Source organism: Somniosus microcephalus, chromosome 1 (assembly GCF_052327205.1).
Source record: "Somniosus microcephalus isolate GS21.2 chromosome 1, FLI_Smic_1.0, whole genome shotgun sequence".
Classification (NCBI taxonomy): domain Eukaryota; kingdom Metazoa; phylum Chordata; class Chondrichthyes; order Squaliformes; family Somniosidae; genus Somniosus; species Somniosus microcephalus.
In genome coordinates this window covers 221,288,803-221,314,808 of record NC_140987.1, presented here as the reverse complement: position 1 = coordinate 221,314,808, position 26,006 = coordinate 221,288,803, and the positions used below count along the sequence as shown (strand labels likewise).

Sequence of the window (26,006 nt, the reverse complement as noted above, 5' to 3'; positions counted from 1 at the left end):
ACCCCTCACACTCAACCTACTGCAAGCATACCAACTAACAACACGCACCTTGAGAAGTGTCTTACTGAGTTCCAGTGAATGTTGAGACATAACTTACCGCCGCCGCCCCCCCCCCCCCCCCCCCCATAGTGATGAGTGTGAATGGAATGGCTTGGGCATTAAAGGGATACTTTACGGTGCTGGTGTGGGATGGTGTCAACCTGGCACATCAAGTGGCAGCCAGGGTGTACAGCGTCAAGTGAAGTAAATCTGGTCATGATGATGCCATCGCTGGCCTCCTGGGCAGCAGTGTTGTCAGGGACTGATGCCCTGTGCAGCATCAGGTGATGGCGGAGAAGGTTGGTGTTGGGGCTGATCGTGGAAGGATTCAGAGGACCAAGGTGTGATTTTTTCCAAGGGCACCGATGTTGCTGGGATAGATGGCAGGTGAGGTTGAGATGACAGAAGCAATCTGTCAATGGTGAGAGAGGTTGTTCCACTGTATATACAGTTGCTTCTAAATACTTGCAAGCTAAAGAAATCTCTATATGTATTAAAAATGCAGTAGCCAACAGTTTATGTGCTCTGAAACCGACCATCTGCAACATGGCATCCTTTACACCACTTCTGCAGCTGTCAGCTTATCAGATACATCAAAGCAGACTCAACTCACACCAGGATGAGCTGGCGTGTTCCCCGAGCAGCGGGTAACCCGTGGGGGAGCACGTAAAATTGGAAGGAAGCCTAAAATACCATTAAATTGGCTCTTAAAAAGCCATTTAATGATCTCAATTGTCTTCCCTGCCGTTTGGTGTCGGGTCAGTTCTCCGGTGACAGACCCGACACCTGGGAGACTCGGTTCCCTACCCGCTGTCAATCTTTGCTATTTTGACAGCAGACCGGCCTCCAAACCCACCCTCTGAACGCCAGCAAAATTCCGGCCTACGTTTATGCAATGTTTATGTTATGTTCCCTCTAATTTCTTTTTCGTGCGCGGTCCCTTAAAATTTGCTGCGCAGCCACTGCATGCGCAATATCTCTTCACCTATTACACCATACAGGTACAAGCAGGAGATGGTGAGTGGCCTACATGGGACCTCGCAATTGGTGCACGACCGCGCACCTTACGGGGAACATTGGTGTGCAGCCCTCCACAGCTCACCAAAATTTGTTAAGTGGCCCTCCAGCCCAAATAATGGCCCACCCCTGGGTTAGTTCATCACCATCACTTCCCCTACCCCATACAGTGATGGTACAGAAACCTTCTGGTCTGCTATTATAGAGTAGGGTTCAAGCAAATCCGTATTATGTGGCATTGAGGTAACGTACAAATGTTTTAGTGCCCCATTGGCTCAGGCTTTGGCCGTCATTCTCAAAAATCTTTGTAAATAATTGACAGAACCAAGGTTCACCCAGGTTCCAGATGCCCTGGCGTTATCAGCGCAAACAGTTTTTGAGGTGAAGGGTGAGAGAAAAAGTCCAACTAACGGGGCACGCCATGAGATTCCCTGCTCCCGCAAAATCTGGGCCATTGTTTCCGCACAGGCCCCTACTTGCAGCTGTTATTCCCCAGCACACCACGTTGATTAAATTAACCAAACGAATATTTGGTGCAAAGGTTCATTTTTAGCACCATGGTGCAATACTTTTTCCTTTACATGAGTTTTAGCGTCAAAACAAATTCTCAATAAAATTAAAACCAGATTATGAATGACCCCATTTATAAAGGCATGCTCACTGATCACTCAGTGAAATAAACAGCTTTCTGTTTATTAACATTCACCAGTCAGAATCCAAGTAACAGCTTTGCATTTATAAACCATCACACCGTCCAAAAATCAGTCCTGTATTAATAAACATGCACCTATTACACCATACAAGAAACATTTCTGTATTTACGAACCATAATTAGTCACAAAGTTAATCCAGTGTTGCAGAATCTGCCACAAGTATAAATAGGGTGAATTAGGAGCAACCTAGTCAAATTGCAAAACCATTTCTATGGAAGCAGAAGATGACTCAATCCCTGGCACTTTCAGACTTCTTACAGCTAGTTCAGAATGACATGAGCAGAGGCCTGGAAGCCAGTTATCTGCCTTTTTGACCATAGTTGTTTTTTGGCTCTGGGAGAAAAAAGAAAATCACACTATTCAAAAGAAAGTATTTATAAACTGTGGCCAGTAGCCATCACAGTCTAAGAAATAGAAATACATAAATTAGCAGTCACATTGAATTTCCTTCTTACTCTGGAGGAAGAAAACATTTAACTCGACAAAGCATAAATATTCCAAGTTTGCCATGAATTCTGGAAGCATTCTAGCTTCCAAGTCAAGAAAATAAAGAAGTTATTGTAATCATTTCCATTTGCAATCCACCAAATCCAATTTCGTACAACCCTGCTGATTTTATCCAAAACTGTATTAAATCAAAATGTAAGCCCTCCTCATCTGAAACTGGCTTCATCTCATCTTCATTAACCTTGGTTAAACGGTGGTATTGCTTTGAATTGGAGAACTGTTCATGGAAATTGATAGAAACCAATGTCAGTTAATCTTGGTGACTGAAACTTGCTCCTTTGATGATGAAAATATATAATGATTTTATTACAGAACTCCTTGCTCTCACCCCTCAATTTGCAACCTTTTTCTTAACTTCCTTCTTGCTAGGTATGACTAAATGCCACACCAGGTAGCTCATTTATCTACCACGCCATCAATGGGAACTTAAGATGATTCACTTTCTTTTACAAGAATGTAAGCCATTAGAGAGCAGTCTCAAGCGGGTGGGGGTGAAGACAGGTTAAAGAGGGGAGTTTTGAACAGGACAGCAATGCGAAGCATACTGGGAGAAAGGTAAATCCTCGAAAACTACATTAAAAAAGAACAAGAAAGAATTGGCTGAAAAAGGGATGTAGATCTTTGGAACATTAACTCAGAGGTAAAAGACAAAAGATTAACAGGGAAACTTTAATGCATGAGAACAATAAGTAAGATTATTGAAATTAAATGATAAGAAAATAGCACAAGGTCAGGAAACAATCATAACTGTATTGAAAGGAAATAGAAGACAAATTTAGCAGAAGCACAAAGAAGCAGTGAACAAAATAATAGAATAATGATCAGAAATAAGACTTGCCTCCTTGCTTACTGCTCGATACTTATCAAAATTTGCTGGAATGATAATCAAATTTGGACACAGCTTCTTAGCAATAAACCCAGGCATAGCTGCACGTACTCCATATTTCCGGGCATGATAATTTGATGTTGACTGAAAGAATAAATGTTATTGCATTAAGAAAAATCACTCTCAGGATAAGTACAAAAACTAGCTACAAGAATTAAAAACTTGATGGAGTGTGATCATAAAAATCTTCAAAAAACAAAAAGTTCATATTTCCATAATCAGCGTGTAATCATGTTAAATTATACAACATTTAGAACAGTTGAATTCAATACACTTTAAAGCATAATTAAAATGTAATTGCACAATTTAGTGAATACAGTCATGTGTGAAAGACCAAAAGCCTTTCTTCATTAAAAATATTCAAAATACCAGCAGATCCCCTGTGGCATTGCTCATAAGTAGTCCGGGGACAAAGGTGGCAAATATGCATTGGTCAGGAGAACTTCAAAATTGCACATTTGTGGAAGCCTGGATACCATCCTCTTCATGTGAGCAGTGCCGCTGAGAGGCAAAAAAGCAGCAGTGAATTCTCAGGTCAATTCTCTTGTTGCTGTTTGTGGGACTTCCCTGTGTGCAAATTGGCTGCCCATTTCCCTACATTACAACAGTGACTACACTTCAAAAATACTTCATTGGCTATGAAGTGCAATAGGACGTGCTGAGGTTGTGGTAGGTACTATATAAATGCTAGCCCTTTCCCTTCCGTTCTTTTCACAATGCCACAGAAAACATTGTGACTCAAAGATTAGCTTTGGGACATTGGATGGGAAAGTTTTGTGATATTTTTTCCAAAAATATTTAATGTTTTTGAGTTTGTTCTATTATAAATGTTACTTTTAGAGGTTTATAGTGGAGTGAGTGAGAAACCAAGATGGGCGCTCAGAACAGTTTGAAAAATATTTGTCAGGGATGAGATTGGTTTCTCTTTTTGTGTATGGAAATTTTGAGAGACAGTGAGGCCTCGATATTTACTCGGGGCTGTGAAGAGAGTGGGGGAGAGGATTTCCAGATGGGAAACCTGAAAGTAAGGGTTCCCTGGACATCCTGCTGAAATTAACAGCAAGATGTCTTTTAAATTTTTTCACGCTGACCCAAGCCCACCAGTTCTTGGGGGTTAAAATTACACCCTGAGAGTGTGTACTTGGGTACGATTAAGTGTTTTTTGATTAGTTTAATATTATATTAATTAAAGAACATCAGTCTCTTCTTTTTTAGTTCTTTTGCATGCCTCTGGTCTCAGTTTGAGGGACCCATGGTTTTACAAACTCTGGGAGTGGGGACCCATAAAAAATTAGGTCCTAGATGCCAAAGGCATTGACTCTGCATCCTTCCTAAATCCTAAAGGCATGCACCAGATGCAAAACTTTTAATGAAAGATCTGCCAAGTAAGAAAGAACTTGCACGCATATAGTGCCTCTCATGACCGCAGAACATCCCAAAGCACTTTACAGCCAATTTACAGTACTTAAAATGTAGGACACGCAGCAGCCAATTTGCACGTAGCAAGGTCCCACAAACAGCAATGGAATAAATGACCAGATCATCTGTGTTAGTGGTCTTGGTTGAGGGGTAAATATTGGCCAGGACATAGGGAGAATTCCCCGGGTCTTCTTTGAATAGTGCCGTGGGGCCTGTAGATGGGACCTCAGTTTAACGTCTCATCCGAAAGATGGCACATCCAACAGTGCAGTGCATCAATACTGCAGTGAAGTGCCAGGTAAATTATATGCTCAAATCTCTGGAGTGGAGCTCAAGTCCCTAACCTTCTGGCATAGACACGGGGGTGCTGACACCCAAGATTTTTACAACCAGACACAACATATTTCACACCATACCTTGTCTATTTGTTTGTGGCATTTTCATTTGTTAATTAGTGGATCTCCTGTGGTGATGGGCATGGTGATGTACTGTTTTACCCCATGTAAAATACAGTGGCCCAGAAATTCGGGTCGGGGGCTTCCCGCGGGTGCAAGCCCCCGACCTGCACTTACCTTGCGCGCCGGCCGTTGAGCTGTGGGCCCGCGTGGGATTCCGATCCTGGGCCTCCTCCAACTGCTGGCGCACAGTGCTTGAGTATCCCAGGGGTGCAGTTAGTTTGATGCGTCCCCTGGGATCACGTGGGCCATGGAGAGCCAATCGGAGCAGGGAATGCTTCATTCCTAAGTTTGACAGGAAGACCTGTCAAACCTATAAATACTATAAGCCCCAAAACATCACTAAATCTTCAAATAAATTTTTTTTTAAACACATTTTTAAAATAACTATAAATTACATGAAATAACTATTTTAAACAATAATTTAAATTTTTGAAAAAAAGAATTACATTTTCTAACGGGGCTAAAAATAAACTTACCTTTCTTTAACGTAATTAAAAATAATAAACCTGTGGAAAATTTTTTTTAATTTTAATGAATTCACCACTTACCTTGTAAAAAGCAGGCATTGCGCCTGCTTTTTAAAAGTGTAACTCCTGGAGACTTACCCTCCCGGAAAAACAACGTAAGTTCGATACGCACGCGCTGCCTCACCTGCGCACGCGTTCCACCTCTCAACCCCTTCTTTCAAGGGAACGGAAGTGCCGGTTTCCCACGCATGTGCAGTGCATGCACGAAACCGGCACTTCCATTGAGCCTATGGGTGAGTACCCCATGCGTACTCACCCGTGGAGACCCGAATTTCTGGGCCACAGATTTACGATGATTAATAAAAATACAGTTTGATTTATTCAGAGTATTGCGTTAGTGATATTTTCTGGTTCAACTTGTATAATTATGTACATATTTATGTGGAAACTAAATCAGTGTCCTGGATTATTATTAAATGTCCTTTATGTAGTTAATTTATCTGAATTTTTAAAAATTGTTTTAATAATAGTGCTGATAATGAGAGGGTGGCAGGGAAGATGTCACAGTTTTAAGTAAGGTAGGCTGCAGAAACTGTGTGTAGTAGTCATCGGGCGGCGGAAGGACATGTGGATTGGTCATGTTGGGTTGGTGGTCCTGGGGTCCAGGAGCATTGGAGACAAATATTTTAGATACTACAGGTTTCTCCAGGTTACAGCAACTCTGGAGGGCAGGGAAGACAGTTAAAAGATGAAGGCCTAGAAATTCGGTAGGCTTAGCGCCGCATTTGAGGCGCTAGAGGGCCTAGCGCCGGAGTTATGGCCAGTTGAGAAATTCCCTGGGGCCCTAAATCGGCGTTGCACCGGTAGCGCTGCGCCGGCACCGATGACGTCATCAGTGTGCGCAGCGTCCCGGTTGCCGTGGTAACCCGGCCCCAAGCCGAAATTCAGTTGCGCCTGCCTCGCCCGTGGCAGGCGCAACTAAGACTCTGGCAACAGAGTCTTCCCCCAGTGTGCGCCGGCGCATAAAGGTGGAGCGGCGGCCGGCCGCGTTCCCGGCGGCCGCCTGCCCGCACCTCCCTTCCCGGACTCCTGCATTCCCCCCCCGCGGCCCTGATCAGTGTCTGATGCGAGCCCGGCACTTCCCCGAGGTGCCGGGCTCAGATGTCGGGTCAATCCGCCGGACAGTTGTCGGCTGCAGGCAGCTCCTCCTTAACAGGAGGAGGAGGCCTGCAGTTCCCCCGCCTGCCGCACCGCATCGGATGCCGCAGCGGGGGATTAGCGCCGGGAAACCCAAGTTCACGCCCGTTTTGAGGCGCTAAAGGAGGGTTTTAGCGCCCGCTGCCGTCTGGGCCCGGCGCACCCGAATTTTCGTCGCGTGCTGCCGCATTACCGCTGGCGCAAACTTTCTGGCGCTACAGCCCTGGCAAGACCAGAACCCAATTTCTAGGCCGAAGATGGCAACTGTGATAGGCAGAAGAAGTCTCCAAGGTGGAATTGTGGAGACCAGTACTAGCTATCTTGCAGATGCAGCTGGGCAGTTTCAGAATTAATTAAGCAACCGTGCCACTTACATTGGAGACCAGGCTCGCAGGACTCAGAGGTAAGCAAAACAAACAGGAACCTGGAAAGAGCTGGACGCATTAAAATTTACAGCCATGATGACCTTGACAGTTACTGGCAGTGCCATCTAGATTGCAAATCTTGTCTAAAGGTTTTCTTGTAGGAGATGGCAAGCTCATTCACTGCCTCTCTTAGCCTCCTGAGGGACAGCTCTTCTGCCAATTTCAGATAGCTGTGCCTGGGATACTACCCCCAATGGGTAGCGTAGCAGAAGGTTCAGACAGTATGCCGCCGGACACTTTACATCTGTGGCTAGCCCTTTCCTGTTGATCTTGTTCAGCTGAAGGAGCATGAAACACAAACCCCATTGTCTTTTAATACAAAACAAAACCAGCAGTTTCCTTCTCAATTCTCACAAACAAGATGCTGGTTCAGTTGCATCAACATTTCATATGGACAGCAGATGTGGAAGCTTTTGAATATGGTTCTTTCCCTACTGCAAATTGGTTGCGGCATTTCCTACACTTCCAAATAAAAAGCACTTAATGGGCTGTAAAGTGTTTTGGTCGTCCTGTGGTCAAGAAAGGGGCTATATAAATGCAAGTATTTATTTTCTTTCTTCCAATTATCCCGGCATTATAATGTTTAATTGCATTTATGCATGTATAATGCATTGAAGCTTCTCCATTGCCACCAATATGGAAAGTAGCATTCAGGGATCAGGAGATATGCAGTATACGACACTCTGGATTTTACATCCCCATTAGAGTCTACTATCATCAGCAGAAGCCTTTACACCAACAGTAACTTTTAGACTCCTGTCTTTTATATAATAATGAATCTCAGGCATTGCATCCCAATACTGGATCAATAAATTAATTTGTGTCCCTATTATCTTTAAGGGAGTTAAATGTTCAAATATTAAGTCACTAAACATTTTATAGACTCTGAGAACATAGTTAGGTTTTCTCTATCATGTTGATAAGTACAAAGCCCAAATAGATAATACATTTCTACACTTCCTTCTTTAAGAATTGTAAAAATTTAAGTATGGATACCTATGCAAACAACCATTAGGATCAAGATCTTTCATTTGAAAATGTCACAAACTACCAGCAAAGAAGAAACCTCTTGAACTAATAAACATTTCATACCTAACCCTTTACCAAGTTCACACAGTTTAAGGTAACAAATGCAGAAAGCCCACCCGTAGACTAAACATTTCATAAATCGCGTAGACACTTCATTGAAGAGTTTAAGATTACAAAATAGGTACAGTGAAAAGTGGATTAGAACAATTTTTTGTTCGTAAAGTACACTAGTAGTGGACTATACTGTGTAATTATTTTCCTTTATTTTTTCTCATCAACTTTCCTCCTTCCTTTACTTTCCTAAAGGTGTTCACTTGCTGTGATACAGGAGGATTGAATATCCTCTAGTTACTTGCATCATTCATGTAGGAGTCATGACAGTAATTCAAATGCGAGAAGCCTCAACCAAACTCCACCCACACACACTTATAACCCGGACTTGTGGATAGCAAATCAGAAAGGTAATCAATGACTGATTGTTACCTCCCTAACTAAGGATGCTTAAGCATTGGTACTGTCCCCAGCTGAAATCAACTAATTCAATATAGGCTGGGGACCAGACTTGGGACCTTCATAGTTTCTAGAGTTCAGCTATACTGAATAAACTAACTGAGCCATTGGAGGGGTCTTTTAAGAAAAGAAAGAACTTGCATTTTTATAATGCCTTTCACATCGTCAGGAGATCCCAAAGCACTTCATAGCCAATTAAGTACTTTGAAGTGTAGTCAATGTTGTAATGTAAACAAACACAGCAGGCAATTTGCACACAGCAGGGTCCCACAGCCAGCAAGGAGATAATTGGCCACATAATCTATTTTAGTGCTGTTGGTTGAGGGATATATGTTGGCCAGGACCAGGAAAACTCCCCTTCGAATAGTACCATAGGATTTTTTACGTTCATCTGAGCAGGCAGATGGAGCCCCGGTTTAACATCTCGTTTGAAAGACAGCACCCCCTCAGTACTGCACTGAAGTGGCAGCCTGGATAATGTGCTCAAGACCCTGGGAGCCATTACCTTCTGAATTAGAGGCAAGAGTGTTACCAGTGAGCCAAGATTGACACTTAAATGGCAAAACAGTTCAATACAAGTTACAACAAGCATTTTTTTTGTTTTATCTCTCTTCCCCCAACTGCTTTTAGGCACCTGCCAGTGCCACTCACAGTGTAGACTTACCATTTAGAATAACCAGGAAAGGTTTAGGTGTTTAGAAGTTGCATTTTCTCATGAGGTGAAATAATTGGTGGCAATTAAAAAGGACAAGGTCACAATCTCTCCAGCTAAACAGAGTGGCCATGGTTTCCCCAATCTACACATATTATCTGGTATTATTGGGAAGGCAGATTTCACAATTGTTCCATTTTGACATTTCTGTTACGTAGCTGCTGTTGGAGAGGAAGTAAGTTCTGTCAAGCTCTCAGAACTTGCTACACTCCAGAATCCTGCTTCCTGGCGTATGAGCACAAGGTGGAACTCATCACAGATTTTGATAGGCTCAGTGGACAGAATCTGTCTCTTCCACCACAGCCTCTTTGTGATTCAAGCCTAATATCACAAAAAGCAATAATCATACTGTATGAATAGGGATATTCTAGTAATCAAAAATTACATTGATAGAATTTAATTATTTGATCAGGTCTGGTATGAGCTTCCGTTGTGTGATTAAAATAAGGAGGAAATATTCAGATAATTTGTTTTTATGCCAAGGATTTTTAGGACATGGAATGCACTAACAGAAACAATGAAGAAAGCAGAATCCATAACAGCTTTTAAGAGGGAAGTGGATAAATATTGGAAAAATAAAAACTTATGCCCGTAATTTCCGATAGGAGGTTTCCTGCATGCGGATACCTGAGGGCTCCCAAGGTCCAGACTCTTCCGCTCCTGGGCCTCTCTTGGTGCGCGCGCGTGCAGAGGCCCAGGTATCCCAGGGGCGCAGGCGGTTCGCAAGCATCCCTGGGATCACGTGGGCCAGGCGAGCCAATGGGAGAAGGGAATCCCCCTTCATACTTTTGACAGGTAGACCTGTCAAAAGTATGAATGGGGATCACTGAAAATAGACATCAAAACATTAAATAAATTTTTTAAAAACCATCACATTTTTAAAATGAGTTAAAATTACATTAAATTAAATATTTTAAACAAAACTTTAAATTATTTGAAAAAAATAATTAAAGTTTTTTACAGGGCTAAAAATAAACTTACTTTTGTTAAAAGTATTTTAAAATTATAAATGAGTGGGAAAAAATTATTTGTTTTACTTTTTTAAACTCTTACAAAGCAGATATAGAAACATAGAAGATAGGAGCAGGAGTAGGCCATTCGGCCCCTCGAGCCTGCTCCGCCATTCAATGAGATCATGGCTGATCATCCAAATTCAGTACCCTGTCCCTGCTTTCTCCCCATATCCCTTGATCCCTTTAGCCTTAAGAAATATATCTAACTCCTTCTTGAATATATTTAATGAATTGGCCTCCACTGCAAAATGCAATACAAAATTCTTCACCGATATAGACTCCCGCTGGCATAAAATTGTGAGCCTGTCTTCATCAAGGCAGAGAATTGGGATTAAAAATATATAAAACTGCCGTAGCTATCAAAATGGCTGAGCAGGCTTGATGGCCTGTTCATGTTCCTTTGTAGATGGCTGCTGGAGGTGAATCAGAATCCAACACCTTGACTGATGGTCAGAAGTTAGGGAAGCATTAGAAGTTCTAACTTAATGGACGTTCAACAGCGATGACCTAGCATAGTGCTAGATGAGCCAGCCCTGCTTCACATCCACCTTGATGGAGGGAAGCCCCCAATTTTAAGGCAAACTGAGGTACAATATTCATGAAAAATTTTGTGTTGCATACCCATTTTGTGAAGGAATTTCTCCACTTCCAACATTTGATCCACATTCCTGAGCGTATTACAAGTCCCAGATAAATTCCCCAAATTTTACACAGTACATTAAGGAAGATGGTAGCCCTCGAAATCAAAAAGCTGTACAATTTGGATGCCAGCCATTCCTTTTCTATACAACTGGTACTTGTGTTTTTAATGATAGTAAAGGATAAGTGAAGTACTAGAAGGGATTTTTTCTTCATTTAGCTTTGGATGCAGTGACTGGTGTGGAGCCTATTTGGTGTCAGCTGTGGCTCAATGGAAGCACTCTCGCCTCTGAGCCAGAAGGTTGTGGCTTCAAGTCCCACTCCAGAGATCTGAGCACAAAGTCTAGTGCAGCACTGAGGGAGTGCTGCACTGTCGGAGGTGCAGTCTTCAGGAAGAGATGTTAAACTGAGGTCCCGTCTGCCCACTCAGGTGCACATAAAAGATCCCATGGCATTATTTCGAAGACACCGGTGGCAGCAGCGAGAGCAGCCCTGGGTGGAGACTGAGCACGGAGACCAAAGAGTTAAAGAGCGGGGAGAGAGGGCGGCCTAGACACACGGGCGGCAGCAGCGAGAGCAGCTCTGGGTGGAGACTGAGCACGGAGACCGAGGAGTTAAAGAGCGGGGAGAGAGAGCGGCCCAGACTCACCAGCGGCAGCAGCGAGAAGTAAAAAGTAATCGAAGTGTGACGTCACCAGAAATCAGGTAACTGATTGAGTATTTCTTTCTTTCTCGCTTTTTTCCAAAATTAATTTTTGTGGTTTAAAGTTTCTAGGGTCTCTGTTGTGTAGCGTGGAGTGGTAGTAAACAAGGGCCGTTGAGTATATCATTTAACTGTCGTGTAATTAGTGGTATTGATTTGATTTAATTTAATTTGAATTAATTAAAGAGTAAGTCATGGCAGCACAGCTCGGTCCTGTGGCATGCTCTTCCTGCACTATGTGGGACATCAGGGACACTTCCTGTGTCCCTGACGAAAGTGTCCCTGACGACCATGTGTGCAGGAAGTGTATCCAGCTGCAGCTACTGACAGACCACATTGCAGCGCTGGATCTGCGAATGGATATATGCTGAGGACATCGTGGATAGCACGTTTAGGGAGTTGGTCACACCGCAGGTAAAGGCTGCACAGGCAGGAAGGGAATGGGTGACCACCAGGTAGAGTAGTAGGTGCAGGCAGGTAGTGCAGGGGTCCCCTGTGGCCATCCCCCTTTCAGACAGATATACCACTTTGGATATTGTTGAGGGAGATGGCTTATCGGGGGAAGGCAGCAGCAGCCAACTTCCTGGCACCGTGGGTGGTCCTGCTGCACAGGACGGGAGGAAAAAGAGCGGGAGAGCAATAGTGATAGGGGATTCTATTGTAAGAGGAATAGATAGGCATTTCTGCGGCCGCAAACGAAACTCTAGGATGGTATGTTGCCTCCCTGGTGCAAGGGTCAAGGATGTCTCGGGACGGCTGCAGGGCATTCTGGAGGGGGAGGGTGAACATCCAGTTGTCGTGGTGCATATAGGTACCAACAATATAGGTAAAAAACGGGATGAGGTCCTAAAAGCTGAATATAGGGAGTTAGGAGGTAAATTAAAAAACAGGACCTCAAAGGTAGTAATCTCAGGATTGCTACCAGTGCCACATGCTAGTCAGAGTAGAAATAGAAGGATATTTCAGATGAATACGTGGCTAGAGGAATGGTGCAAAGGGGAGGGATTCAAATTCCTGGGACATTCGAACTGGTTCTGGGGGCGGTGGGACCAGTACAAACTGGATGGTTTGTACCTGGGTAGGACCGGAACTGATGCTCTAGGGGGAGTGTTTGCTAGTGCTGTTGGGGAGGATTTAAACTGAAATGGCAGGCGGTTCGGAACCTGTGCAAGGAGACAGAGGAAAGGGAAGCAAGGAAAGGAACAAAAGACAGGAAGGAGAAAAGCAAAAGTGGAAGGCAGAGAAATCAAGGGTGTAAATCAAACAGGGCCACAGTAAATAAGAATCTTAAAAGGACTAAGAGTGTTAAAAAATCAAGCCTGAAGGCTTTGTGTCTTAATGCGAGGAGCATTCGGAATAAGGTGGATGAATTAGCTGCGCAAATAGATGTAAACGGATATGATATAATTGGGATTACGGAGACATGGCTCCAGGGTGACCAAGACTGGGAATTCAACATCCAGGGGTATTCAATATTCAGGAAGGACAGGAAAAAAGGAAAAGGAGGTGGGGTAGCATTGCTGGTTTAAGAGGAGATTAACACAATAGTAAGGAAGGATATTAGCTCTGATGATGTGGAATCTGTATGGGCAGAGCTGAGAAATACCAAGGGGCAGAAAACATGAGTGGGAGTTGTATCCAGACCCCCAAACAGTAATGCGGAGGTTGGGGATGGCATTAAACGGGAAATTAGAGACGCGTGCAATGAGGGCACAGCAGTTATCATGGGTGACTTTAATCTACATATAGATTGGGCTAACCAAATTAGTAACAATACTGTGCAGGAGGAATTCCTGGAGTGTTTACGGGATGGTTTCCTGGACCAATATGTCGAGGAGCCAACTAGAGATCAGGCCATCTTAGACTGGGTATTATGTAATGAGAAAGGATTAATTAGCAATCTTGTTGTGCGAGGCCCCTTAGGGAGGAGCGATCATAATATGATAGAATTCTTCATTAAGATGGAGAGTGAAGTAGTTGACTCAGAGACTAGGGTCCTGAATTTAAATAAAGGAAACTACGATGGTATGAGGCGCAAGTTGGGTAGGATTGATTGAGGAATGTTACTCAAAGGGTTGACGGTGGATAGGCAATGGCAAACATTTAAAGATCGCATGGATGAACTACAGAATTTGTTCATCCCTGTTTGGCATAAAAATAAAACAAAAAAGGTGACTCAACCGTGGCTAACAAGGGAAATTAGGGATAGCATAAGATCCAAGGAGAGGACATATAAATTGGCCACAAAAAGCAGCAAACCTGAGGATTGAGAGCAGTTTAGGATTCAGCAAAGGAGGACAAAGGGATTAATTAAGAGGGGGAAAATAGAGTATGAGAGTAAGCTTGCAGGGAACATAAAAACTGACTGTAAAAGCTTCTATAGATATGTGAAGAGAAAAAGATTGGTGAAGTCAAGTATAGGTCCCTTGCAGTCCGAATCAGGGGAATTTATAACAGGTAAAAAAGAAATGGCAGACCAATTAAATACATACTTTTGTTCTGTCTTCACAAAGGAGGACACAAATAATCTCCCAGAGATGTCGGGGAACATAGGGTCTAATGAAAGGGAAGAATTGAATGAAATCAGTATTTGTAGGGAAATGATGTGAGGGAAATTGACGGGATTGAAGGCCGATAAATCCCCAGGGCCTGATAATCTACATCCTAGGGTACTTAAGGAAGTGGCCCTAGAAATAGTAGATGCATTGCTGATCATCTTCCAACATTCAATGGAATCTGGAACAGTACCCATGGATTGGAGGGTAGCTAATGTAGCTAATTCAAAAAAGGTGGTAGAGAGAAAACGGGGAATTACAGACCAGTAAGCCTGACATCGGTAGTGGGGAAAATGCTAGAGTCCATTATAAAAGATGTAATAGCAGAGCACTTGGAAAACAGTGACAGGATTGGACAAAGTCAACATGGATTTACAAAAGGTAAATCGTGCTTGACTAATCTACTGGAATTTTTTGAGGATGTAACTGGTAGAATAGACAAGGGAGAACCAGTGGATGTGGTGTACTTGGACTTTCAGAAGGCTTTCGATAAGGTCCCACATAATAGATTAGCATGTAAAGTTAAAGCACATGGGATTGGGGGTAAGGTACTGTCTTGGATAGAGAACTGGTTGGCAGACAGGAAGCAAAGAGTTGGAATAAACTAGACTTTTTCCGAGTGGCAGGCAGTGACTAGTGGGGTACCGCAGGGATCGGTGCTAGGACCCGAGCTATTCACAATATATATAAATGATCTAGACGAGGGAACTAGATGTAATATCTCCAAGTTTGCAGATGACACAAAGCTGGGTGGGCGTGTGTGCTGTGAGGAGAATGCAGAGAAACTCCAGTACGATTTGGACAGGTTGGGTGATTGGGCAGATGCATGGCAAATGCAGTATAATGTGGATAAATGCGAGGTTATCCACTTCGGTGGGAAAAACAGGAAGACAGATTATTATCTGTACGGCAATAGATTGAGAAAATGGGAAGTGCAACGAGACCTGGGTGTCCTTGTGCACCAGTCGCTGAAGCAAAGCATTCAGGTGCAGCAGGCGTTTAGAAGGCAAATGGTATGTTGGCCTTCATAGTGAGTGGATTTTACAGGAGCAAGGATGTCTTGCTGCAGTTTTACAGGGCCTTGGTGAGATCACACCTTGAGTATTGTGTGCAGTTTTGCTCGCCTTATCTGAGGAAGGATGTTCTTGCCATGGAGAGAGTGCAGCGAAGATTCACCAGACTGATACCTGGGATGGCAGGAATGCGTAAGAGGAGAGATTGGGTCAATTAGGCTTATATTCACTAGAGTTTAGAAGAATGAGAGGGGATCTCATTGAAACTTATAAAATTCTAACAGGACTAGACAGACTAGATGCAGGAAGGATGTTCCCAATGGAGGGGGAGTCCAGAACCAGGGGTCACAGGCTAAGGATAAGGGGTAAGCCATTTAGGACTGAGATGAGGAGGAATTTCTTCACCCAGAGAGTGGTGAACCTGTGGAATTCTCTACCACAGAGGGCAGTTGAGGCCAATTCATTAAATATATTCAAGAAGGAGTTGGATATATTTCCTGAGGCTAAAGGGATCAAGGGATATGGGGAGAAAGCAGGGACAGGGTACTGAGTTTGGATGATCAGACATGATCTCATTAAATGGCGGAGCGGGCTCGAGGGGCCTAATGGCCTACTCCTGCTCCTATCTTCTATGTCTATGTCTAAGATTACAGGTGAGTTATCCCCGGTGTCCTGTCCAATATTTATCCCTCAACCAACATTACCAAAACAGATTTTCTGGTCATTATCACATTGCTGTTTGTGAGACCTTGCTATGTGCAGATTGGCTGCTGAGTTTCCAACAATGACACACAACACCAGGTTATAGTCCAACAGCTTTATTTGAAATCACAAGCTTTCGGAACGCTGCTCCTTCGTCAGGTGAAGTGAAGAGAAGCATACAGGCACGGCATATATAGTCAGAGAAAACTGCCAGATGATTACAGGTAATCTTTCTAACTGCCCTTTATCACACCTCGGCAGAGAGATAGTCACAGCAATCAAATGCACAGTGGTGTACATTTAAGGAGTCAGTGGTGTACATTTAAGGAGTTATTTTACAACTTCCAAAAAATATATATTCCACTGAGAAGAAAAGGGTGTAAAAGAAAAGACAGCCATCCGTGGCTAAGTAAAGAAATTAAGGATAGTATTCGACTAAAAACAAGGGCATATAAGGTAGCCAAATCTAGTGGGAGGACAGAGGATTGGGAAAACTTTAAAAGACAGCAAAAAATAACAAAAAGATTGATTAAGAAAGGGAAGATAGATTATGAAAGTAAATTAGCAAAAAATATAAAAACAGATAGTAAGAGTTTTTATAGTTATATAAAAAGAAAAAGGGTGGCTAAAGTAAATGTTGGTCCCTTAGAGGATGAGACCGGGAAATTAATGGTGGGAAATATGGAGATGGCAAAAACACTGAATAAATATTTTGTATCAGTCTTTACAGTAGAGGACACTAAGAATATCCCAACACTGGACAAGCAGGGGGCTATAGAGGGGGAGGAGCTAAACACGATCAAAATCACTGAGGAAGTGGTACTCGGTAAAATAATGGGACTCAAGGCGGATAAATCGCCTGGACCTGATGGCTTACATCCTAGGGTCTTGAGGGAAGTGGCGGTAGGGATTGTGGATGCATTGGTAATAATCTTCCAAAACTCCCTGGACTCAGCAAAGGTCCCGGCAGACTGGAAAACTGCTAATGTTACACCCTTATTTAAAAAGGGCAGTAGACAGAAGGCTGGAAACTATAGACCGGTTAGCCTAACATCTGTGGTAGGTAAAATTTTGCAGTCCATTATTAAGGAGACAGTAACAGGACATTTGGATAATCATAATTTAATAGGACAAAGTCAGCATGGTTTTATGAAGGGGAAGTCATGTTTGACAAATTTGCTGGAGTTCTTTGAGGAAGTAACATATAGGGTGGATAAAGGTGAACCAGTGGACGTAGTGTATTTAGACTTCCAAAAGGCATTTGACAAGGTGCCACACAAAAGATTATTGCTTAAGATAAAAAATCACGGGATTGGGGGTAATATTCTGGCATGGATAGAGGATTGGCTATCTAACAGAAGGCAGAGAGTTGGGATAAATGGTTCATTCTCAGACTGGCAATCAGTAACCAGTGGTGTTCCGCAGGGGTCAGTGCTGGGTCCCCAACTCTTTACAATCTATATTAACGATTTGGAGGAGGGGACCGAGTGTAACATATCAAAGTTTGCAGATGATACTAAGATGGGAGGAAAAGTAGTGAGTGAGGAGGACATAAAAAACCTGCAAAGGGACGTAGACAGGCTAAGTAAGTGGGCAGAGATTTGGCAGATGGAATACAATACTGGAAAGTGTGAGGTTATGCACTTTGGCAGGAAAAATCGTAGAGCAAGTTATTATCTTAATGGCAAGAAACTGGAAAGTACTGAAGTACAAAGGGATCTGGGGGTCCTGGTGCATGAAACTCAAAAGGTTAGTATGCAGGTGCAGCAAGTGATTAAGAAGGCCAATGGAATGTTGGCTTTCATTGCTAGGGGGATAGAATATAAAAATAGGGAGGTATTGCTTCAGTTGTACAAGGTATTGGTGAGACCGCACCTGGAATACTGCATACAGTTTTGGTGTCCATACTTAAGAAAAGACATACTTGCACTCGAGTCAGTACAAAGAAGGTTCACTCGGTTAATCCCGGGGATGAGGGGATGGACATATGAGGAGAGGTTGAGTAGATTGGGACTCTACTCATTGGAGTTCAGAAGAATGAGAGGCGATCTTATTGAAACATATAAGATTGTGAAGGGGTTGGATCGGGTGGATGCGGGGAGGATGTTCCCGATGATGGGTGAAACTAGAACTAGGGGGCATAGTCTTAGAATAAGGGGCTGCTCTTTCAAAACTGAGATGAGGAGGAACTACTTCACTCAGAGGGTGGTAGGTCCATGGAATACGCTGCCCCAAAAAGCTGCCGAAGCTACATCATTACATAAATTTAAAACAGAAATAGACAGTTTCCTAGAAGAAAAGGGAATTAAGGGTTACGGGGAGCAGGCAGGAATTTGGACATGAGTCTAGGTTCGGATCGGTCATGGCCCTGTGGGTAGCGGAGCGGGCCCAGGGGCCGTATAGCCTGATCCTGCTCCTGTTTCGTGTGTCTAATTCTGTTAGATTCAGGAGATAGTCCTGTCATAGTGGATTGGCGGTTAGGATCAGATCAGCCATGATCTTATTGAATGGCGGAGCAGGCTCGAGGGGCCGATTGGCCTACTCCTGCTCCTATTTCTTATGTTCTTATGTTATGTAAAGGTGTGAATGGTGTCCAAACAGGTCAGTCAGGAAAACATTACATCAAAGAACAATGAGGTGGGGTCACAAGGGGTCAAATGTTGCAGATGCTGGGGTCTGTATGAAAAACAGAAAAAAAACAAAAAACTTTGCTGGAAATCACAGCAGGTCCGACCGCATCTGTGCAGAGAGAACAAGCCAACGACGACTCGAGTCTGGATGACTGTACGTCAGGTGGGGTTACATGTAGCGTGACATGAACCCAAGATCCCGGTTGAGGCCATCCTCATGAGTGCGGAACTTGGCTATCAGTTTCTGCTCGACGATTTTCCGTTGTCGTGTGTCTCGAAGGCTGCCTTGGAGAATGCTTACCCGAAGATCGGAGGCTGAATGGCCTTGACTGCTGAAGTGTTCCCCGACTGGGAGAGAACACTCCTGCCTGGCAATTGTTGTGCGGTGTCCGTTCTTCCGTTGTCGCAGTGTCTGTATGGTCTCGCCAATGTACCATGCTCCGGGGCATCCTTTCCTGCAACGTATGAGGTAGACAACGTTGGCCGAGTCACATGAGTATGTACCATGTACCTGGTGGGTGGTGTCCTCACGTGTGATGATGGTATCTGTGTTGATGATCTGGCATGTCTTGCAGAGGTTGCCGTGGCAGGGTTGTGTGGTGGCGTGGTCGCTGTTCTCCTGAAAGCTGGGTAATTTGCTGCGAACGATGGTCTGTTTGAGGTTAGGCGGCTGTTTGAAGGCGACTAGTGGAGGCGTGGGGATGGCCTTAGCGAGGCGTTCGTCGTCGTCAATGACATGTTGAAGGCTGCGGAGAACATGGCATAGTTTGTCCGCTCCAGGGAAGTACTGGACGACGAAGGGTACTCTGTTGGTTGTGTCCCGTGTTTGTCTTCTGAGGAGGTTTATGCGATTTTTCGCTGTGGCCCGTCGGAACTGTCAATCGACGAGTCGAGCGTCATATCCCGTTCTTATGAGGGCGTCTTTCAGCGTCTGTAGGTGTCCATCGCGTTCCTCCTCATCTGAGCAGATCCTGTGTATTCGCAGGGCTTGTCCATAGGAGATGGCTTCTTTAACGTGGTTAGGGTGGAAGCTGGAGAAGTGGAGCATCGTGAGGTTGTCCGTGGGCTTCCGGTAGAGTGAAGTGCTGAGGTGTCCATCTTTGATGGAGATTCGTGTGTCCAAGAATGAAACCGATTCTGAGGAGTAGTCCATGGTGAGTTTGATGGTGGGATGGAACTTGTTGATGTCATCATGTAGTCTTTTCAGTGATTCTTCGCCGTGGGTCCATAGGGAGAAAATGTCGTCGATGTACAGATGCAGCCGGACCTGCTGTGATTTCCAGCAAAGTTTTTTTTTCTGTTTTTCATACAGACCCCAGTATCTGCAACATTTGACCCCTTGAGACCCCACCTCATTGTTCTTTGATGTAATGTTTTCCTGACTGACCTGTTTGGACACCATTCACACCTTTGATTGCTGTGATTATCTCTCTGCCGAGGTGTGATAAAGGGCAGTTAGAAAGATTACCTGTAATCATCTGGCAGTTTTCTCTGACTATATATGCTGTGCCTGTATGCTTCTCTTCACTTCACCTGACGAAGGAGCAGTGCTCCGAAAGCTTGTGATTTCAAATAAAGCTGTTGGACTATAACCTGGTGTTGTGTGAATTCCGACATTTGTCCACCCCAGTCCAACACCAGCATCTCCACATCATGGCTACTATCGACACCACAAACTGCCGGCTCAAAGTGGAGAGGATCTCCAAGAAGATCGCGCATATAGACACAGACATCAAATTTCTACAGAGATGCAAGAAAGCAGACAAGATCCCGAAAGGACTACAGATCACAAACCCACTCAAGTCGACCTACAACACAGACTACGCTGAGAGACTCTGCCGTCGTACCTCTCGCACACTCCTCAACCATCTCGTACACCAGCTCTACAGCAGACGCCGCAACCTCGAAACCAAGATAGAGTCCATGTTCTCAGCTTGTGCTCAGGACACAGCAGACAAGCTACGAGACACTGCCAAGCAGACGAGGCAACAGAACTACACTGCCTACATGCACACTAAGAACAGGAAGCTTGAGAAACTCGGCGTCACCACCAGCAGCAACCAAGCCTCCCCCGGTACCACGGTTGGAACCACAGGGAAGTCCATCGTCAACTTGTCCAACCACACCCTTCAACCAGACGATATCGAAGTTCTCAGCCAAGGGCTCAATTTCTGCCCCACCACCAAAATGGACCCCATCGGCCTCGCGGCAGACACAGAGGAATTCATCAGGAGAATGAGGCTCCGGGAATTCTTCCACAAATCCCAAGATGTCAGCAGCGAACCCAATGAGACAATCAATGATCTGGAACAGCAGACAGAGGGATCCGCGGTGCAGCAACCGAAGAAGAAAGAGTCAAATTGGACCCCTCCGGAGGGCCGCTGCCCTAAGCTTGACATGTATGCTCAAGCTGTCAGGAGATGCATCAACGCCAGATTCATCAGCCGCACTCACAAGACAGTCCAGAATGTCACCCGAGCACAACGCAACGCCATCCACGCTCTCAAGACCAACCGCAACATCGTCATCAAACCAGCAGACAAAGGAGGAGCCATCGTCATACAGAACAGAATGGACTATTGCAAAGAAGCATACCGACAACTGGACAACCAGGAACACTACAGACAGTTACCCGCAGATCCGACCAAAGAACACACCCGCCAACTCAACAGACTGATCAAGACCTTCGATCCAGACCTTCAGAGCATCCTACGCGCTCTCATCCCACGTACTCCCCGCGTGGGAGACTTCTACTGCCTCCCAAAGATACACAAAGCCAACACACCCGGACGTCCTATCGTATCAGGCAACGGAACCCTGTGTGAGAACCTCTCTGGATACATCGAGGGCATCCTGAAACCCATCGTACAGGGAACCCCCAGCTTCTGTCGCGACACTACAGACTTCTTACAGAAACTCAGCACCCACGGACCAGTTGAACCAGGAACACTCCTCGCCATGATGGACGTCTCGGCACTCTACACCAGTATCCCCCACGATGACGGCATCGCTGCGACAGCCCCAGTACTCAACACCAACAGCCAATCTCCAGATGCCATCCTACAACTCATCCGCTTCATCCTTGACCACAATGTCTTCACCTTCGACAACCAGTTCTTTACCCAAACGCACTGAACAGCCATGGGGACCAAATTCGCACCCCAATACGCCAACATCTTCATGCACAAGTTCGAGCAAGACTTCTTCGCTGCACAGGACCTCCAACCAACGCTATACACCAGATACATCGACGACATTTTCTTCCTATGGACCCACGGCGAAGAATCACTGAAAAGACTACACGATGACATCAACAAGTTCCATCCCACCATCAAACTCACCATGGACTACTCCTCAGAATCGGTTTCATTCTTGGACACACGAATCTCCATCAAAGACGGACACCTCAGCACTTCACTCTACCGCAAGCCCACGGACAACCTCACGATGCTCCACTTCTCCAGCTTCCATCCGAACCACGTTAAAGAAGCCATCCCCTATGGACAAGCCCTGCGAATACACAGGATCTACTCAGACGAGGAGGAACGCGATGGACACCTACAGACGCTGAAAGACGCCCTCGTAAGAACGGGATATGATGCTCGACTCGTCGATCGACAGTTCCGACGGGCCACAGCGAAAAATCGCATAGACCTCCTCAGAAGACAAACACGGGACACAACCAACAGAGTACCCTTCGTCGTCCAGTACTTCCCTGGAGCGGACAAACTACGCCATGTTCTCCGCAGCCTTCAACATGTCATCGACGATGACGAACACCTCGCTGAGGCCATCCCCACGCCTCCACTAGTCGCCTTCAAACAGCCGCCTAACCTCAAACAGACCATCGTTCGCAGCAAATTACCCAGCTTTCAGGAGAACAGCGACCACGCCACCACACAACCCTGCCACGGCAACCTCTGCAAGACATGCCAGATCATCAACACAGATACCATCATCACGCGTGAGGACACCACCCACCAGGTACATGGTACATACTCATGTGACTCGGCCAACGTTGTCTACCTCATACGTTGCAGGAAAGATTGCCTCGGAGCATGGTACATTGGCGAGACCATGCAGACACTGCGACAACGGATGAACGGACACCGCACAACAATCGCCAGGCAGGAGTGTTCCCTCCCAGTTGGGGAACGCTTCAGCAGTCAAGGACATTCAGCCTCCGATCTTCGGGTAAGCATTCTCCAAGGCGGCCTTCGAGACACACAACGCAAAATCGTCGAGCAGAAACTGATAGCCAAGTTCCGCACTCATGAGGACGGCCTCAACCGGGATCTTGGGTTCATGTCACGCTACATGTAACCCCACCTGACGTAGAGTCATCCAGATTCGAGTCGTCGTTGGCTTGTTCTCTCTGCACAGATGCGGCCGGACCTGCTGTGATTTCCAGCAAAGTTTTTTGTTTTTATTCTGTTTTTCATACAGACCCCAGCATCTGCAACATTTGACCCCTTGTGACCCCACCTCATTGTTCTTTGATGTAATGTTTTCCTGACTGACCTGTTTGGACACCATTCACACCTTTGATTGCTGTGATTATCTCTCTGCTGAGGTGTGATAAAGGGCAGTTAGAAAGGTTACCTGTAATCATCTGGCAGTTTTCTCTGACTATATATGCCGTGCCTGTATGCTTCTCTTCACTTCACCAGACGAAGGAGCAGCGCTCCGAAAGCTTGTGATTTCAAATAAAACTGTTGGACTATAACCTGGTGTTGTGTGACTTCCTACATTTGCCCACCCCAGTCCAACACCGGCATCTCCACATCATCCTACAATGACAACAGTGATTACACGTCAAAAGTACTTCATTGACTGTAAAGCACTTTGGGATGTCCTGAGGTCATGAAAAGCGCAAAATAAAACATTACAGAAATAGTGTGGAACCAAATCTGTTCCTTTTTTGAGGTTGTAACTAGCAGGATAGATGAGGGGGAATCAGTGGATGTAGTGTATTTGGATTCTCAGAAAGCATTCAATAAGGTGCCACACAAGAGATTACATCATAAAATTAGGGCTCATGGGATTCGGGTAATATATTAGTATGGATTGAGGATTGGTTAATGGACAGAAAACAGAGAGTAGGAATAAACGGGTCATTTTCAGGTTGGCAGGCTGTAAGTAGTGGGGTACCGCAAAGATCAGTGCTTGGGCCTCAGTTATTTACAATTTATATCAATGGCTTAGATGAGGGGACCAAGTGTAATATATCCAAGTTTGCTGACAATACAAAGTTAGGTGGGAAAGTAAGCTGTGCGGCGGACGCAAGAAATTCAATATAGACAGATTAAGTAAGTGGGCAAGAACATGGCAGATGGAATATAATGTGGAGAAATGTGATGTTATCCACGTTGGTAGGAAAAATAGAAAAGCAGAGTATATTTTTAATAGTAAGAGACTGGGAAATGTTGGTCTTCAGAGGAACCTGGTTGTCCTTGTACACAAATCACAGAATGTCAACATGCAGGTACAGAAAGCAATTAGGAAAGCAAATGGTATGTTAGCCTGTACTACAAAGGGATTGGAGTATAAGAGTAAAGAAGTCTAACTACAATTATATAGAAATAACAACAGAAAATGCTGGAAAAACTCAGCAGGTCAGGCAACATCCGTGGAGAGAAATTTGAGTTGACGTTTCGGGTCGAACCCTTCTTCAAAACTGGAAAGAAAAGAAAATAAATCGAAGGCAGGGCTGCGATCGGACAAAAGAAGTGAAAGAAACAAAAGAGCTAAGATGAACAAGGTTGAAGAGCCAAACAGAGATCCCGTCAAAGAGAAGAGCAGAACTTCTTCAAGGTAGGCATTCCTAGAAGAGGTGTGGCAGTGAACCAAACACTAGTACGACAGCAAAATACTGCAGATGTTGGAAATCTGAAATAACAACAGAAAATGCTGGAAAAACTCAGCAGGTCAGGCAACATCCGTGGAGAGAAATTTGAGTTGCCTACCTTGAAGAAGTTCTTCTCTTCTCTTCGACAGGATCTCCATTTGGCTCTTCAACCTTGTTCATCTTAGCTCTTTTGTTTCTTTCACTTTTGTCCGATCGCAGCCCTGCCTTCGATCTATTTTCTTTTCTTTCCAGTTTTGAAGAAGGGTTCGACCCGAAACGTCAACACAAATTTCTCTCCACGGATGTTGCCTGACCTGCTGAGTTTTTCCAACATTTTCTGTTGTTATTTCGGATTTCCAACATCTGCAGTATTTTGCTATCGTACTAGTGTTTGGTTCACTGCCACACCTCTTCTAGGAATGCCTACCTTGAAGAAGTTCTGCTCTTCTCTTCGACGGGATCTCCGTTTGGCTCTTCAACCTTGTTCATCTTAGATCTTTTGTTTCTTTCACTTCTTTTGTCCGATCGCAGCCCTGCCTTCGATCTATTTTCTTTTCTTTCCAGTTTTGAAGAAGGGTTCGACCCGAAACGTCAACTCAAATTTCTCTCCACGGTTGTTGCCTGACCTGCTGAGTTTTTCCAGCATTTTCTGTTGTTATTTCGGATTTCCAACATCTGCAGTATTTTGCTATCGTACAATTATATAGGGCCTTGGTGAGACCACACCTGGAGTATGGTGTACAGTTTTGGTCTCCTTACCTAAGGAAGGATATATTTGCCTTAGTGGGAGTGCAACGAAGGTTCATTAGACTGTTTCCTGGGATGGGAGGATTGTCCCATGAGGAGAGATTGAGTAGACTAGGCCTATATTGTCTAGAGTTTAGAAGAATGAGAGGTGATCTCATTGAAACATACAAAATTCTTAAGGGGCTTGACAGGATAGATGCTGAGAGGATGTTTCCCCTGGCTGGGGAGTCTAGAACTAGGAGTCACAGTCTCAGAATAAGGGGTCGGTAATTTAGGACTGTGATGAGGAGAAATTTCTTCACTCAGAGGGTTGTGAATCTTTGGAATTCTCTACCCTAGAGGGCTGTGGATGCTCCGTTGTTGAGTACATTCAAGACAGAGATTGATAGATTTTTGGATACTAACGGAATCAAGGCATATGGAGATACATAGAAACATAGAAGATAGGAGCAGGAGTAGGCTATTTGGCCCCTCGAGCCTGCTCCGCCATTCAATGCGATCATGGCTGATCATCCAAATTCAGTACCCTGTCCCTGCTTTCTCCCCATATCCCTTGATCCCTTTAGCCTTAAGAAATATATCCAACTCCTTCTTGAATATATCTAATGAATGAATTGGCCTCTACTGCCTTCTGTGGAAGTGAATTCCACAGGTTCACCACTCTCTGGGTGAAGAAATTCCTCCTCATCTCTGTCCTAAATGGCTTACCCCTTATTCTTAGACTGTGACCCCTGGTTCTGGACTCCCCGACCATCGGGAACATCCTTCCTGCATCTA

General features: G+C 44.6%; 1 protein-coding gene across 5 annotated transcripts in view; it reads right to left on the bottom strand.

Annotated features, from left to right (window-relative positions):
• The window catches only part of polk (polymerase (DNA directed) kappa), a 117,107-nt gene that overhangs the window by 46,603 nt on the left and 44,498 nt on the right, over positions 1–26,006 (bottom strand). For 4 of the 5 annotated variants that reach the window (XR_015078717.1, XM_085990572.1, XM_085990582.1 and 1 more), the window contains one exon: positions 3,115–3,246. Coding sequence is in view for 4 of the 5 variants with exons in the window: in XM_085990572.1 (XP_085846698.1) it covers positions 3,115–3,246 (132 nt within the window). In the remaining variant the exon portion in view is untranslated. Of the gene's footprint in view, positions 1–1,882; positions 2,970–3,114; positions 3,247–26,006 lie in introns of those variants that run through there. The other variant, XM_085990606.1, reaches the window with a different exon arrangement.